General features: G+C 42.6%; 2 protein-coding genes across 3 annotated transcripts in view; one reads left to right on the plus strand and one right to left on the minus strand.

The window, feature by feature from the left end:
- Window positions 1-1678, minus strand: part of nmo (serine/threonine-protein kinase nemo) — a 298234-nt gene extending 296556 nt beyond the window's left edge. The window contains exon 1 of one of the 2 annotated variants that reach the window (XM_067090990.1): window positions 1539-1676. In XM_067090990.1, coding sequence (XP_066947091.1) covers window positions 1539-1606 — 68 coding nt within the window. In that variant the 5' untranslated portion in view covers window positions 1607-1676. Of the gene's footprint in view, window positions 1-1538 lie in introns of both variants that reach the window. The other variant, XM_067090985.1, reaches the window with a different exon arrangement.
- LOC136831048 (dnaJ homolog subfamily C member 9) overlaps window positions 1-14990 on the plus strand; it is a 38160-nt gene that overhangs the window by 5617 nt on the left and 17553 nt on the right. Inside the window, exons 3-4 of the mRNA XM_067090995.1 lie at window positions 12187-12303; window positions 14225-14333. Of these exons, the coding sequence (XP_066947096.1) occupies window positions 12187-12303; window positions 14225-14333 (226 nt within the window). The remainder of the gene's footprint in view (window positions 1-12186; window positions 12304-14224; window positions 14334-14990) is intronic.

The raw sequence follows: 14990 nt of genomic DNA on the forward strand, positions 1-14990 counted from the left end.
ATGGTGCCGAATGCCCTAGTGTAGGCTAGGCTATATTCGAGATATGTTTTTTCCAACAAACAATGGGTTTTTTGGAACCTAACCCTATCGTAAGTAGGATAATACCTGTATAAGCATTTTTAGTTTTTTTATTGTGTTTGAACTATCAAAATAGGCAGTTCTAAATGTTTTCAGAAGGGTTCTAAGTATTCGCGGATTCTATCTATTCATGGGGGTGTGGTACACATCCCCCGCGAATACAAGGGGTTTACTGTGCAGTGAATTAAGGCATAACATTTTAAAAGATCCGTGGAAAAGATGCATATTTGTTATGTTGATGATTGTATAATACGATATAAGAATATAGAGTACAGTATAATGTAGGCTAGGCTACCGTGTATGTATACGATATACCATAGTGTGGGCTAAGCTAATTCTTGTTTGTTATTCAATTTCTCTTTGTATTGAATTATCATAAGTCATTCTGCATGAACTTCCAGAATTAGCTGATATTAATAATTACTATACAGTACCATGTATGTATAGAGTATACTTTAGAGTGTAAGCTAGGCTACCATACAGGCAGTCCCGGTTTACGATAACGACGCCCGAGGTTACGCTTTTCAAATATATTCATCAGAAATTATTTCCTGGCTTACGACGCATGTTCGGGGGTTACGACGCCGTCAGACGATCCGACGGAAGAAATATGGCCCCAAAATGCCAGAATAATCATAATTTGAAGGTTTTTTTTTGATGTAAACTCAATAATAATGCAGTTTACATAGTTTTCAATGCACCCAGAGCATTAAAAGTAAGGTTTTCTTATGATTTTTGACAATTTTCGATGATGTTCCGCCATTCGACGATTTTCGGTTACGACGGGCGAAGAACGGAACCCCCGTCAGAACCGGGACCGCCTGTATATGTATACATGATACTGAATACCCTAGTGTAGGCTAGGCTGTATTCAAGATGTTTTTTCCATATCTGTATAGGCATTTAAATTTTTTTTTTTGTGTGTATGGACGATCAAAATAGGCAGTTCTAAGTGTTTTTAGAAGGGTTCTAAGTATTTGCGGATTTTAGCTATTCACGGGGGCATGTGGTATGCATCCCCCGTGAGTACGGGGGGTTTACTGTATATGTATACTGAGAGAGAGCGAGAGTGTATGTGGCTGAACTGAGGTATCATTACAACAGTAAGCTGTTTTGTGATTTTGAGGGTTTTTACTTTAACATTTTATTGATATTTTGCCTTGTTTACATTAATATTAATATTTGAAAATTAGTAAATAGTAATATTAATATTTGAAAATTAGTAAATAGTTTTGTCAAGAAAAATGTATTTAGTCACGAAAATAAAATGATAATACAGTAATTAGTGAATATTTCTCCATGAAAAAATCTGCAAATTATTGAATTTTCCATGATATATTTGGTGATAAGTTCCACAGGAAAACCCTTCATTAACTGACGGTGCAAATGCTGATCCACAGTCTAGCTGGGACCCACTGTATATGCATAAAAACAACACAGAATACACAGTACAGTCTGACCTCTTAAATCTGGCATTCCGTGGTCCAGGAACTTCCATTAACTGGGATGACTTCGAATCAGCCGCCATTAGTTCTTGTGCAATTATGAGAGTGGCGACGCATGTTTCAGTTTTTGGATTTTTTCGGATTTCATAACTGAAGCTTGCTTTGTAAATATAAAAGCATAGTTTATTTCCAACAAAAACATTCCATGAAACTCAAAAACATACAGCATACAAAAGAACTGTTTTTTGCATATATACTTGTGTATTATGCGATCATTAAAATTTTGTCCAAAAACTTGATTTCATCATATACTGTACATTGTGAATAGTGCGATATGCATTTTCAGTATATTACACTAGGCTAGGGTTTCTGTGTCTGTTTCAGTGTCAGTAGATACCACTGATAATGCATAGGCTATTATGTCTGAGTTAGCTATTATCCAATAAATAGGCCTAGAAGCAAAAGTTCATTAGGTTAAATGTTAATCTTCATACATTCCATCAGGTTTGCCAACCTTGTGACTTGTCTAAAAATTCATTACTATAGCTTATAATTAACAACCACCTACTGCAGTGTACTGTGTGTAAGACACTGTCATAAACAACAGCAAGTACTGATATAAACAATCGAATCGAGAAAGAACCGTTTGCCAGTGTCAGTTCCTGTAACTAACACACGTTTATTAAGGGTTGCGTTACAGTTGTCGGCTTGTTAAAAACTTGCTAATTGTTCCTACGCAAATACAAACCTTTAGTCTTTACGTGGGATTTTGCTTGCGAATGCGAGTTGGAATGGCCGTTAACTTTAAAACAAGGTCATTGGTTATCAATGGTAGGGGGGAAGCCCTGCCCACTTGGGCTGCACTCCACTTTGCTTTTGGCCGCCGTCGTGTGAAGATGTCTGCGCTTCTCTGCCTGCCTGCTGTTTGCTTTCTTTTGTTTTCATTTTCTTGATATATTTTTGAGTGATTTCTGCTTGTGATATAATTATACACAAACCCCTCACTCACTTTAGCCTTTTGAAGAGGAAACCACTGGGTTAGGCTCCGTCCAGGAAACGACAGACTGTGTATGCAGTTTCTCTGGTTTTTTTTGAAGTTGATCCTCATTTATTATAATTTATTATCATACATCACACCATGACGTGAGTGTAATAAACAATCTAACCTGACTTCTTTTTTTTATGTGTTGTGGAAGCCGAGGGCCTTAGAGAGTTATGTGCCTCTCTAGGCCTCTTGGGAAAGCTGAGTGTCTTTTAAACTTATAATCACTCTTAGGCTTGAGGGGCTTGCCGGTATCTGCTCCGACCGTTCCCAGGACAACTTACCAGCCACAGTGTCTACTAGCTGTAGGACTGCTCCCTTGGTAACCCCTCATGCAGTTTCGGGATTGAGTTCCCAGGTCCTGCCGTATACATCATCTGAGTGGTGTTCTCCTCTACACACTGTTGCTGAAGGTAGCTGAAGGCACGCTCGGCGAATTCAAGAAGAGGAAAAGGAAGTTGTCGGTTTCGTTTACTCGTCTTCATTGTTGAGTGCTGTTGCCTCCTCCCTTCTTCTTCCAAGCTGGTAAGCAGAAGAAGAGAAAGGTTGCCTTGTGCTCCTGTTGCCTTCTGCACGGGTACCAGTGCTACCATGTTTCTCCAGAACCCCGGTACAGTATACCATTACTGACCCTGGTAGCTCACCTACCCAGACCACTGGTACCAGTCTACCGGTATCAGGCCTGGTGTCTTGCTAGCAGTACCGTGGTACCTCTGCTCCCGTTGCCTTGCACAGGGGTGCAACGGCTACCCTGGGTTCTCCAGAATCCCGGTATACCAATACTGTTTAAGTAGCTCGCCTACCCAGACCAACAGTGCTGGCCCCGGTACTTGTCTACCAGTACCAGACCTAGTCTCGCTAGTGGTACTGTGGTACCTCTGCTCCCGTTATCAAGTGCATGGGTGCAGACCGCTATCCGGGGTTCTTTGGACCCCATTGTACTGGCACTGGATCCAGTAGGCTTCCTACCTGGGCCTTCAGTACTGCTGCTCCTGTTGCCGATGCACGGGTGCAATCGATACCCAGGTTCTTCGAACCCCTGTGGTACCGGCACCAGCCCCAGGCCCGGTAGGCTTCCTACCCGGGCCTTCAGTACTGCTGCTCCCGTTGCTGAGTGCACAGGTGCAGTCGCTCCCCAGGGTTCTTTGGACCCCTGTGGTACTGGCACTAGCCCTAGTCTCGCTAGTGGTACTGTGGTACCTCTGCTCCCGTTATCGAGTGCATGGGTGCAGACCGCTATCCGGGGTTCTTTGGACCCCATTGTACTGGCATTGGATCCAGTAGGCTTCCTACCTGGGCCTTCAGTACTGCTGCTCCTGTTGCCGAATGCACGGGTGCAATCGGTACCCGGGTTCTTCGAACCCCTGTGGTACCGGCACCAGCCCCAGGTCCGGTAGGCTTCCTACCCGGGCCTTCAGTACTGCTGCTCCCGTTGCTGAGTGCACAGGTGCAGTCGCTCCCCAGGGTTCTTTGGACCCCTGTGGTACTGGCACTAGCCCTGGTAGGCTTCTACCCGGGCCTTCAGTACTGCTGCTCCCATTGCCAAGCAAACGGGTGCAGCCGCTACCCAGGGTTATTCAGACCCTGTGGTACCGGTACCGGCCCTGGTAGGCTTCCTACCTGGGCCTTCTGCTCCCGTCACTGAGCGCATGGGTGCAACTGCTACCCAGGGTCCTTCGGACCGTCTGTGTACCGGCACTGGCCCTGGTAGGCTTCCTACCTGGCCCTTCAGTACTGCTGTTCCTTTTGCTGAGCACATGGATGCAACCGCTACCCAGGACTCTTCGGACCTCCAGTATGCTGGTACCAGCCCAGTAGGCTTCCTATCTGGGCCTTCAGTACTGCTGCTCCCATTGCCAAGCGCATGGGTGCAACCACCACCTGGTGTACCGGTACCGGCCCGGTAGGTCATCTACCCAGGCTATTGGTACTATCCATGGTTTCTTGCTAGCACTACCAATGGTACTACTGCTCCTATTGCTGACCACAGGTGCAACTGCTACCCAGGGTTCTTTGGACCCCCGGTGTACCGGTACCAGCCCCAGTGGCCCGCCTACCTGGGCTGCTGGTTCTGGCCCCATGCCGGTGCTGGCCCAGCTGTTTATGCAGTGCACTTTCTCTGCCTCTAGCCCACCCGAGGAAATATGTTCTTTCAGAGAGCGTTGCCATCTTTTAGGTTGATCCAGACCTGACTCGTCTGTGTCCTGGTTTGCCCCTAGAACATCTCTGTGCAGAGGGAATCTCCATATTGCAATCGGAGATAACGGCACTGGACTTGACTGCCAGAGCAGTATTCCAGTTAAGTCTCGTAGCTTGATCTTTGGGCCTATCCTTGACCAAGATCGTTTTTATCCTTACGCCTCCATACACCAGAGGAGAATGCTGCCCTAGAGACTGTTCCTCTGGAAGGTAGTAATATTATCTACCTCTTCCACTAGACAGCAACTGGTGGGGGTGAGACAGTGTTGCTTCAGACTTCTAGGTCTGTTTGTTCCGAATGGGCTTTGACACTTGGGTAGTCAAGCTGGCCCTTCCCTTTCGGTCAGAGAAAGTCCCAGGCTTCCTCAACTCCTTGTAGTAGTACCCAGACTACTTCTACCCTGGAAGAAAAGACAGGGTGCTGGGTGATGCAGCGGACTTTCCCAGTTGCTCCCGATGGTATGGTGCCTGTCGAGCCATTGGGCAAGCCTGGCAGGGACAGAATGGAAGTATGGGTAGAGGATGCCATTGGATACGGTTCTGCTACTCTTAGAGCCTTTGTCATCCCTCACTCTCTTTCTGGTCCGGTTCCAAATGTTCGTTCCTGGCTCGCTGAAGGACCTCACCCTGTGGGAAGAGGTGAAGGCACTGTGAGAGTCTTCTACCCTCCTTCACACTGAACCCGGTTCATTCACCAGAACCAGTCCTAGATGGAACGGTCTGTTCTGTTCTCAATTCCATCAGAAGGGCAGCTTTTTGCTGTTAGGGGTTTAGAGGGATGTGTATGCTTAATACCTACCCATCAGTCTTCCCGCAGTGCAGAAGTTCCTGTGTCGGCAGGATCAACCCGCTCAGCAGTGACACGTTGTTCTGGTTCACCTGTCACCTTTGTAGATTTGGTCCCTCGGGCGGCTTCACCTCTGCTCCCTTTTGCGGAGGATGAAGGTGGATGGGTCGCCGACGAGAGACCCACCTCTCTCTCATATCTTCCTCTGTTGAAAGAAGCAAGGAGAGAGCTAGCTGGGTAGCTAGACGACAGGAACCTCTCTGTAGGAGTGCCAGTGGACACTCCCCCTCACTAGGTACTCGTCTTTCGGACGCATCTGCTAGAGATAGAACGCACACCTGAAAGAATGTTCAATAGTAGTGTGGGACCAGAACAACAGACACCTCCTCATCAGTGGCCCGAAACTCAAGGCGGCTTTTTTTAGCCCAGTGGGAGTGGGACCCAAATAGTGGGACGCTCCATGGCGTTGACGAGCAACAACACTACGGTAATAGCATATGCCAGCAAGCAGGGAGGACTGATGTCCTTCCATCCGCAAGGTTGACGGTGCTGGTATATGAGTAGGCAGTAGCACACTCTTTGGTGCTGTCAGCCAGGTACATTCCAGAGTCTTGGATGGGGTGACAGACAAGCTTAGTCGCCAGAGTCTGCTTGCAGGGATGGAGTCCCTACATCAAGACATTGTGGAAAAGCTCTCTGAATTATGGAGAGTCCCAGCTATAAGCTCTTTGTAACCGGTACAACAGAAGTTTCCAGAGTACAGCACATTTGTGCTGGACTGTGGGTTGTGAAGGAGAATGTTTTTCCAGCACCCAGGGGTATTTTAGAGGCTGATGCCTTCTCCGTTTATGTCTGATTCAGTAGGTGATATTGATCACCCTGAATTACGGTTCAGCTCTGGTGATGCCCAGTGGCCACACACTGAGTGGGCCCCTGGTCCTGCTGGCTCTGTTTTACGAGAAGATTCCCCATGGCAAAGCCTTTTTACCATCCGCGTGGTAGAGATATCACCAGGCAGTGGAGGTGATGGCACTTCACGCTTGGAGACTGTCCAAAATCTGCAAGTGAGAGGGTTTTGTTTTCAATACATAACAAGGAGATGCCTGGATACATGCAGAATATTCAGCATCTGTGTGCCAAGGGAAATGAACTGTCTTCTGCAGTTGGTTTAGTTGATGTGGTATCTCCTCTCAGTCAAACTTTCTCACCTTTCTCCACCGTGAGAAGCTTCTCTTTGTCTTTGCCATTAAGCACAGTAAAGCTCCCCTTGGTTGAGTCCTTCAGTTGAAGGAAATCGATCTCTTGTCCCTAGGAGGGATCTATACTACTGAGAAGTTTCGAACAGTCTTGCTTACCTGGGGAACTCAGGCCCCTGAGTGGATTGCGATTCTCACCTTCAGGAGCCTAGCTCACACGCCATATGAGCTGTTGAGTGGGTCAGACAGAGTTCTGACTCTAAGACTGTTTTTGTTTTCTTTGGTCTTCCTAGCCTCGGTAAAGAGAGTAGCTGAGCTTCATGGCATTCAATGCTAGTACTTGGGAAGGAGATCTGAGATTCAGAATCCGTAGGTCCCTGACGCCGGATTTGAGTCTGTTTCAGTCTCCTCTGAAAGGACTTTGTGGATTTAAAACAAGATGCTACTTTGTCTGATTAGAGTGCTGTGGTACAGTGACCCCTCGTTTATCGCGGGAGATAGGTTCCAAGACCAGCCGCGATAATTGAAATTCTGCGAAGTACGAACAGCATATTTATTTATTTAATGAAGTAGCGACCTTGTATTTATTTCATTATTTACTATATACATATATATTTAAAGGCTTTATAAACCCTCCCCACACTCTTATAAACCTTTCCCATACTATTAGCCTTTCCCACACTGTTATAAACACTTCCTATGTACTTAAACACTGTATTACTATTTTGATCTGTTATCACCGTAATATGCATAAAAAAAAAGATCGTCCCATATTAATTTTGTAATGTTTACGTTCTGAGAATCAGCTGACTGAAGCTGCTCACTACTACCAAAAGAATTAGGAAAATAATTTTTTAGTTGCTAAAAGAAACAAAATTTTTTAAAATCAATGAAATTATTTTTAATTTTGTAGAGAGATAAAAGTTTATGATACAGTAGCTTGGGACGAGACTAAGTCTTGACTTGACAAGCTGGGGATGAGAGAGTATATATTTAGTTGAAATTCGGATTTTAATTATTTATACAGTGATTAAAGATGAAACATCAACAGTGATAAGATATTCTCTTGTGTACCAATCACGTGCCTTTTCCGAGTGCCTGTGGGTATACACGAAGCTTCCAGTCCTTGCGCTTGCCGGTTTAAGTCGTTCTTCTCGCGTAACATGATGAAACATCGCTGTTTTCCGCAATATGGCTGCCGATATGGCGGTACTTTTTAATTTTAATTTTTCGATGAACATTTCTGAAAAATCCGCGATGCAGTGAAGCTGGCAAAGTTGAAGAGCGATGTGGCGAGGGATCACTGTACTACCTTCAGAGAACTCGGCATCTCAGGCCTGAGTGTTGATGCCTCCTCGCTAGTCCTGGCTTGGCTACAGAAGAGGTGTCCAAGAGCTCACCCTCTTTCGAGCTTCGTGAGACAGCAATGGGCTTGCTCTATGTTTGACAAGTTAAAAAGGAGTTTGGTCTGGGTGAGAGGTCAGGAAGTTGAATATGTCCCTGTCCCTCGCATTCTGTAAGAACCTGTTGGTTCACAGGCAGGTATGTGGTCACACCAGACCACATTTATCTTGTATTATCTTCAGGACTTGCCCATAAGTCTTTGGATATACTTTTCCTTGGACTTTGTGGTGGTTGCCCAACAAGTTGTGGGGTTCATTTGGCTCCCTTAGGGGACACGTGCATCTCGTCTAAGGTGTTCGGTAAGTGGGACAGAAGGGGTGTGAGTGACTGGTATCCTTCCTTCTCTCTTTAGACACAGAGATGTAGTGAGCCATCGTGCTGGACGGATAAATTTGCAGGTGACCACATGACGAGGGCATCCTGTCCTTCATCTTAGACGGTTTGGATGCTTGTCCCCCTCTCTCTAGGTGAGGGGAGAGGGGATATGCAATAAAAATAATCCGTTGGTCTTATTAACAAGTTGTATTGTCTCTGACACTCTTGGGTTCTTCCAAGCTTTTTTTTTTTTTTATTATTATTATTATTATTATTATAGTTGTTGCAACATCCCATATGTCCAACAAGCTAGAGGTGCGGGATTCCTTCCTTAGCTCTATCAGACCAGGAAGGTATTCCCGGGTGGGTAGAACCAAACCAGTCGGGTCAGAGATTTACTGACTCTACCCTCCAATGAGTAAGTCTCCTATGTAAAGACCAAAGGTTTGTATTTATGTTGGAACAAATTAGAAATTTTAATTTGTATTTTTTCTAACATACAAACTTGAAGGTCTTAACATTTACGGCTCACCTCAGCCACCCCTCATTCTGGTACCTGGGCCGGAAGGCAAAGTGGAGTGCAGACCGACAAGTGAGTGGGGCTTCCCCCCTGTCGTTGATAGCCAACAACCTTGTTTTAAAGTTAACAGCCGTTCCAGCTCATGTCCGCAAGCAAAATCCTTATGTAAGGGCCTTCAGGTTTGTATGTTAGGAAAAATATAAATTACTTTAAAATTTGTAGTTTTTCAATGGTGACTTTCATAAACAAAAATAAAATAAATTTTATTTAGCCTTCATGCAATGGAGATGAAAGTGTTATGAAAGTATGCCACTAAATTTATGGTTGTACCTGTGGCTGCAGAAACAAAAGCACCATCCGATACTGCCGAAATCATACCTTTACTTTCATTTAACTTAATGCATTTGTAAAGTAAGTAAGTTCCATTTTTAAACCCAGCTTTTGATAATTTATGAAAAAATGAATGTGCAAAATGCACTGCATTTAGCAACTAATGGCTGTGATGATCAGTAAAAAGCAATTCGTTGATGATTTTAAGAATGTAAACATTATCAGAATGCAAATGGCGCCTGAATGCTATATTGATAAATTATAATACGATAATATGACAATAATGCAAGAAATACAACGGCATACAAAATGTAAAATAATTTTGATTAAAATGATCATTCTTAATACAACAGTTATTTGAATTTTGCAAATGGAGATCTCGGTGTAACAGTGTTGGCACGGTCAAGAGTTCTCTCTCTCTCTCTCTCTCTCTCTCTCTCTCTCACTCACACACACACACACACACACACACACACACACACACACACACACACACACACACACACACACACACACACACACACACACACACACACACACACACACACACACACACACACACACACACACAGTTATCCAAGCGAGGAAGGAATCCGGTCTTCTGGAGCCTGGATGTATTCTGAATGACTGATGAGTCCCTTGTTTGATCCCCTGCGTTCCTCTTCTCGGCAACCTTACACGGAAGACACCCTTCCAAGTGACCCTCTGGCTTCATTTAGAGAAGTTATATCATAGTTCTAGATCTGTCCCTTCTCCTTTAGGAAGTTAACAGACATCATTGACTGAAGAAGAGAGAACCTTCTCTCCAGCTACAGCTTTCGGGTTCTTACATGAACAGAATCGGACTAAGATCAATCCTGAAAGGGCTTATTTTTGAATGCTTAAGGAAATATTTTGCCTTTTAAGTGAAAGTCAAGGACATCAGAGCAGCCTCTTCCTCCTTAACTTTCAGGCTCATTTGTCCTTTACTTCTATTCTACTTAGTCCTCCACGTCTCTACTTCCATTCCACATAGCCCTACTGGAAGTATAGTCATCCTCTGCATCTCGCGTTCTTATCAAGTGATCCCGATCATCTAGCTTGCCTGTCACCCAGTTTGCTGGGTGACAGCTATAGGGCTTCCAGCGTAATGAGCTTCTGGCTTGTCTGGCTCCCAGCTCGCCTGGCGCCCAGCCTGGTGCCAGCTCTTGCTCTGAGCGCCCGCTAGCTCCCACAGGCTCCTGCTAGCTCCCAAGGGTGCCCACTAGCTCCCACGAGTGGCCGCCAGTCCCAAGCCCTTAGCTCAACTGGCGCTCAGCGCTTCTGGCGCCAGCCACAGCCTGACACCAGATCATTCCCCGAGCGTTCAAGCCCTCTCCAGCTCTTTGGGAGAATAGGGAGGTCTCTGTCCTTCTGGAGTTTTTCAGAGGACCATCCTCTACATATGGTTATATGGCAAGATCCGTTTCATTCACTGATGAGAACATACTGCCTGCATGGACTTCTAACTTGGGACACACTCAGAATTAAGAGAGCAGTTTGCCTTCTTTTAAGTAAAGCTAAGGACATCATGGTAGCTTCTACCTCTTTACCTTGCATACATTTTATGCCTCGTACATCCTTGGACCTGAAGAAGAAGTGAGGCTCCTTTGCCCTGTGAGAACTCTTAGGTACTACCTGCAAAGGACGGAGAAGATCAGGGGCCTTCTGACAACCTCTGGTGCTCTGTTAGGAACCCTTCACATCCTCTTTCTAAGAATGCTCTGTCTTATTTCCTGAGAGAGTTGATCTCTGAAGTACACACTCAGATTCAGGAGGACGCCTTACCTACCTTTAAGGTTAAGGTTCACGAGGTTCGGGCTGTTGCTACCTTTCTTGCGTTTAGACATATGTCTCTCTCAGCCACTCTACAATCGGCTTTTTGGAAGTGCTAGTCAGTCTTCGCTTCACGCAACTTCAAGGATGTGGAAACTGTTTTTGAAAATTGTAGTACCTAAAGACCTTTATCCGTGGCTGGCATGGTATTGCGAGAGGAAGCTTAGGGGGCTCTCTTTCCCTGTTATCTCCTCGCCTTGACGTAGGGTGTTTAGTCGTAAGGGGAGCCTGGGGATACATTGTACCTGAAGTACCCACCAGTTTTTAGTGGTTGGGGTGTGGTTTTTAATTGCAGCAGTGTAGGTGACAGCGTTGTTTGGTTTTATTTTGGTGTTAGCCATCGAAAAACTTCCTTTGCTGCAAAGTTCCTGCTAAACTAGAGGGTGATCCATGGCTATACCGCCACACCATTACAGGTTAAGATGAGCACCGACCGGAGGCAGCCCCAACCTGCAGTATCTCTCTTACCAGGTAAGGAAACAATGCATTGTATCAAAGGTAGCAACTTTTATTTTAAAGTCATTACCCTTCTTAATGTTTTGGAGTAGAATACGTCCATGTATCCCACCTCCTTTCAATGTGGAATCAGCTGTGTAATTACTTGGCAAGTTACATATATGAAAATGTTATTTTCATGATAAAATTAAGTTTCATATATACTTACCAAGTAATTACAGAGTCGGAGCCCTCCCTCCTCCCCTCATTTGGTCATCAGAGCACAAACGAATTGAAGCCCTCTGCTAAGTTGTTCCTCTCGGTCCCTGAAAGTGGGCGGGGTTTGTCAGCTACACAAAACAATAGAAGCGCTGCCGCTAATTTTGAATTTTTAGGCTGCTATGGTTTGAAAACTTAAAGCTATGTAATTACTTGGTAAGTATATATGAAACTTAATTTTTAAATTATCATGAAAATAACATCTTTATTTCTGTAACAGCGATTTTTAGTTTATCATTAACAAATATACATATTTCCAATTTGTTCTGTTATTAACTTGCTGCTGTTTTTCCAATCATCAGGAGAAGTAGACGAAGAAAGTGCAGTTACTGAAGATAGAGACTGGGATGAGTATTGGAGACTTCTGTTTAAGAAGATCGATATTCAAGATATTAAGGATTTTGAAGCTAAGTACAGAGGTGAGGTTGCTTACACATACTCATCACTGCCTTTTGGGGGTTAAAAGGTATACACCTTTTTCTTATTTTATTAGGGTTTACTTACTAGTTGTATCATGAGATAGTAATATAATAATCTGTTGATACTTTAGTTTACGTGTATGGAGTGGCTGTAAAGCTGTGTAACTTATAAAAAAGTTGAAAAATTTAAAGGCATTAAGTCTCCTCAGTGTGGATAATATTGAGTTGGACACTAAATTACGTAAAATATTGGTTTGCATCTACTTTACACAGAAGAGATCGGTGTCAAAATAATTATTAATATAATTACATTGTTAAAAAACTAAAACTAAATTAGTTGATTCACAAAAGTAGAAGCAAATAAATGGAAGTGAGGCAGAAAGATATAAGAAATTAGAAATTAGAGATCTATTTCTTAAACACATGAGCATGCTAAAGCAACCAAGTACAGTAAATACGTATAATGCGGTAATGAGTAGCAACTTGAAGTTTTACTTAGCGCTAAACTTTCACCACATTTACTCATCATATTGTGTTAGACTTTTGCAGGAAGACATTATAGGGGGAGGGAACAAGGTCATTAATTACAATTCTTTCCTCATCGGTCACAATGCTTGCTTTTACTGTACCTGTTAAAGGCACATTGGTTGGCAGCAGGAATGTAGAAGACATGCTATCACTCCAGTGAAACCAGTCTGAGCATTCAGGAAATAATATTTTTGAAATGAGCCTTACTTCCCCATTATATAGCTTTTACTTCCACACTAGTAGTAGTTCGATAGATTAAAACAAAAAAAATGAGAGCTCTTTTTCTTTGAACACAGTATTTGTCCCCCGTAATCGCGGGGGCTAGGGACCACAGCCACCCGTGTTATCCACGTCTAAAAATGCTTATAACTGGCTATTCTAATAGTTCACCAAAGACCCCCCCCCCCTCTAAAAATACTTACAACTGCCTATTTTAATAGCCCAACACCAAATATACCTTAAGCAATCATCCTAAAACCCTTTAATATAATTTCAAAGTCATCTTACAACATTACCCCTAAAAATATATGGCTCACAGCCAAGTGTGAAGACTAAATTCAAGTCCCCCCGACATTCAAGCACAGACATTTTCTAAAATGCATACAAATAGAAGTAACAGAGCACAGAAAAGTAAATTGCAAGAAGTTTAATTTCCTTATCAAAGTTAAAATGAGAAAATGTGACATTTTATATTCAAATTTATATACTAATATCCAAAGTGGCCAGGTTGGAAATCCATTACAAAACAGTTTACTAATTAAAAGCTGAATGTTTCGCTAAAGCCCATTTACAGAATTGTGAGCAGAGATTACTTTAAAAGTGGTAGTCATTTTATTAGAGGAAAATGACAAAGTCATAATTCATTGTGTCAAAATTAAAATAAATTCTTGTGTAATGTGTTAAAAATTTATTCCTGTTAATTTCATTATTTTCTAAAAATTACAGAATAAACTGACAGTAATGCCTGAAAATGGGGCTTTAAAATTAATCTATTTTTTTTTTTTATCTTAAACTAAACTGGCAGTAGTGCCTGAATATAGTGCTTTAAAATGAATCTACTTTGTTTTTATTCTTTTTTGAGTATCTAATAGTGTTAAACCCTTGTAGGACTCTAGGATGTATAGAATTCTGTCCATAAGTATTTTATCCCCGTTATTAAATGACAGTAATTAATCAACAAGTGTAAATGTATAACAGTATCATAAGTTGCTCTGTATTTGGCTGTAAATCTCATGAACCTTGAGAAACTTATAAGAGTAAAGTTTAGAAAGTATAAATCTCAGGAAGTAATTTTTGCATGTGCAAATTCATGAGAGAGTGGTTCAGTGTAAAACATGTGTTATTTTTGATGAAGGAGCAATTATGTTTCACTGACTGGGTATTCTTATTTCAGAATCTGAGGAAGAAATGAACGATCTGAAGCAGGCATATCTTGATGGAGAGGGAGAGATGAATTATATTTTAAATGAGGTTTTGTGTTGTACCTATGAAGATGAAGGCAGGTAAGCTGTGATCTTTCAGGGTCTAATTTTATTATATATATAATGAAATAGATTTTCATATTGCCAGAGGACTTTCCAGAGTATGGATTCATTGGTTCCTGTCAGCTAAGTAATAAATTGTTTTGATTTGTAGTGAGATTGTTTAAACACGGTTTGGGTCAGTGAAATAGATGGGATTTGGAGTGAAATCCTTATTTTGCGAGATTTTCTTAATTGACGTGAGAGAAGCAGAGGTGATTTATTATGCATCATTTAAGTGCAGACCAAGTTTATGCCAATTTGCTCTGCAACAAACTCATTATTTATATGAGCACACCTTAATTGTCTTCCATGAATTGTAGACACTTCATTACCACTTAAAAAGAAGACCTGATGGGTGGGTAGCTGCACATTGCATGTGCCTTCATGGATCCTGGGTTCCAGAAAGACAAGAACCTTGCTCCTCATTTGTTTAGCATGTTGACAGAAAGATTTAGAAGCTTAGTCTTAGGTTATATAGATGTATCATTATTTAAGCATATATTTCATTAAATGATGCAATCTCATACAATATTGCCATTTTATCATAAACTGTACTTTATTTTCTTTGATGTATGCAACAGTATAGTAAGTTGTGAGAAATCAAGACTTTTCCAAATGTGGAGTTCATCTCTGACT

This window comes from Macrobrachium rosenbergii, chromosome 4 (genome assembly GCF_040412425.1).
Source record: "Macrobrachium rosenbergii isolate ZJJX-2024 chromosome 4, ASM4041242v1, whole genome shotgun sequence".
NCBI classification, from domain to species: Eukaryota; Metazoa; Arthropoda; class Malacostraca; order Decapoda; family Palaemonidae; genus Macrobrachium; species Macrobrachium rosenbergii.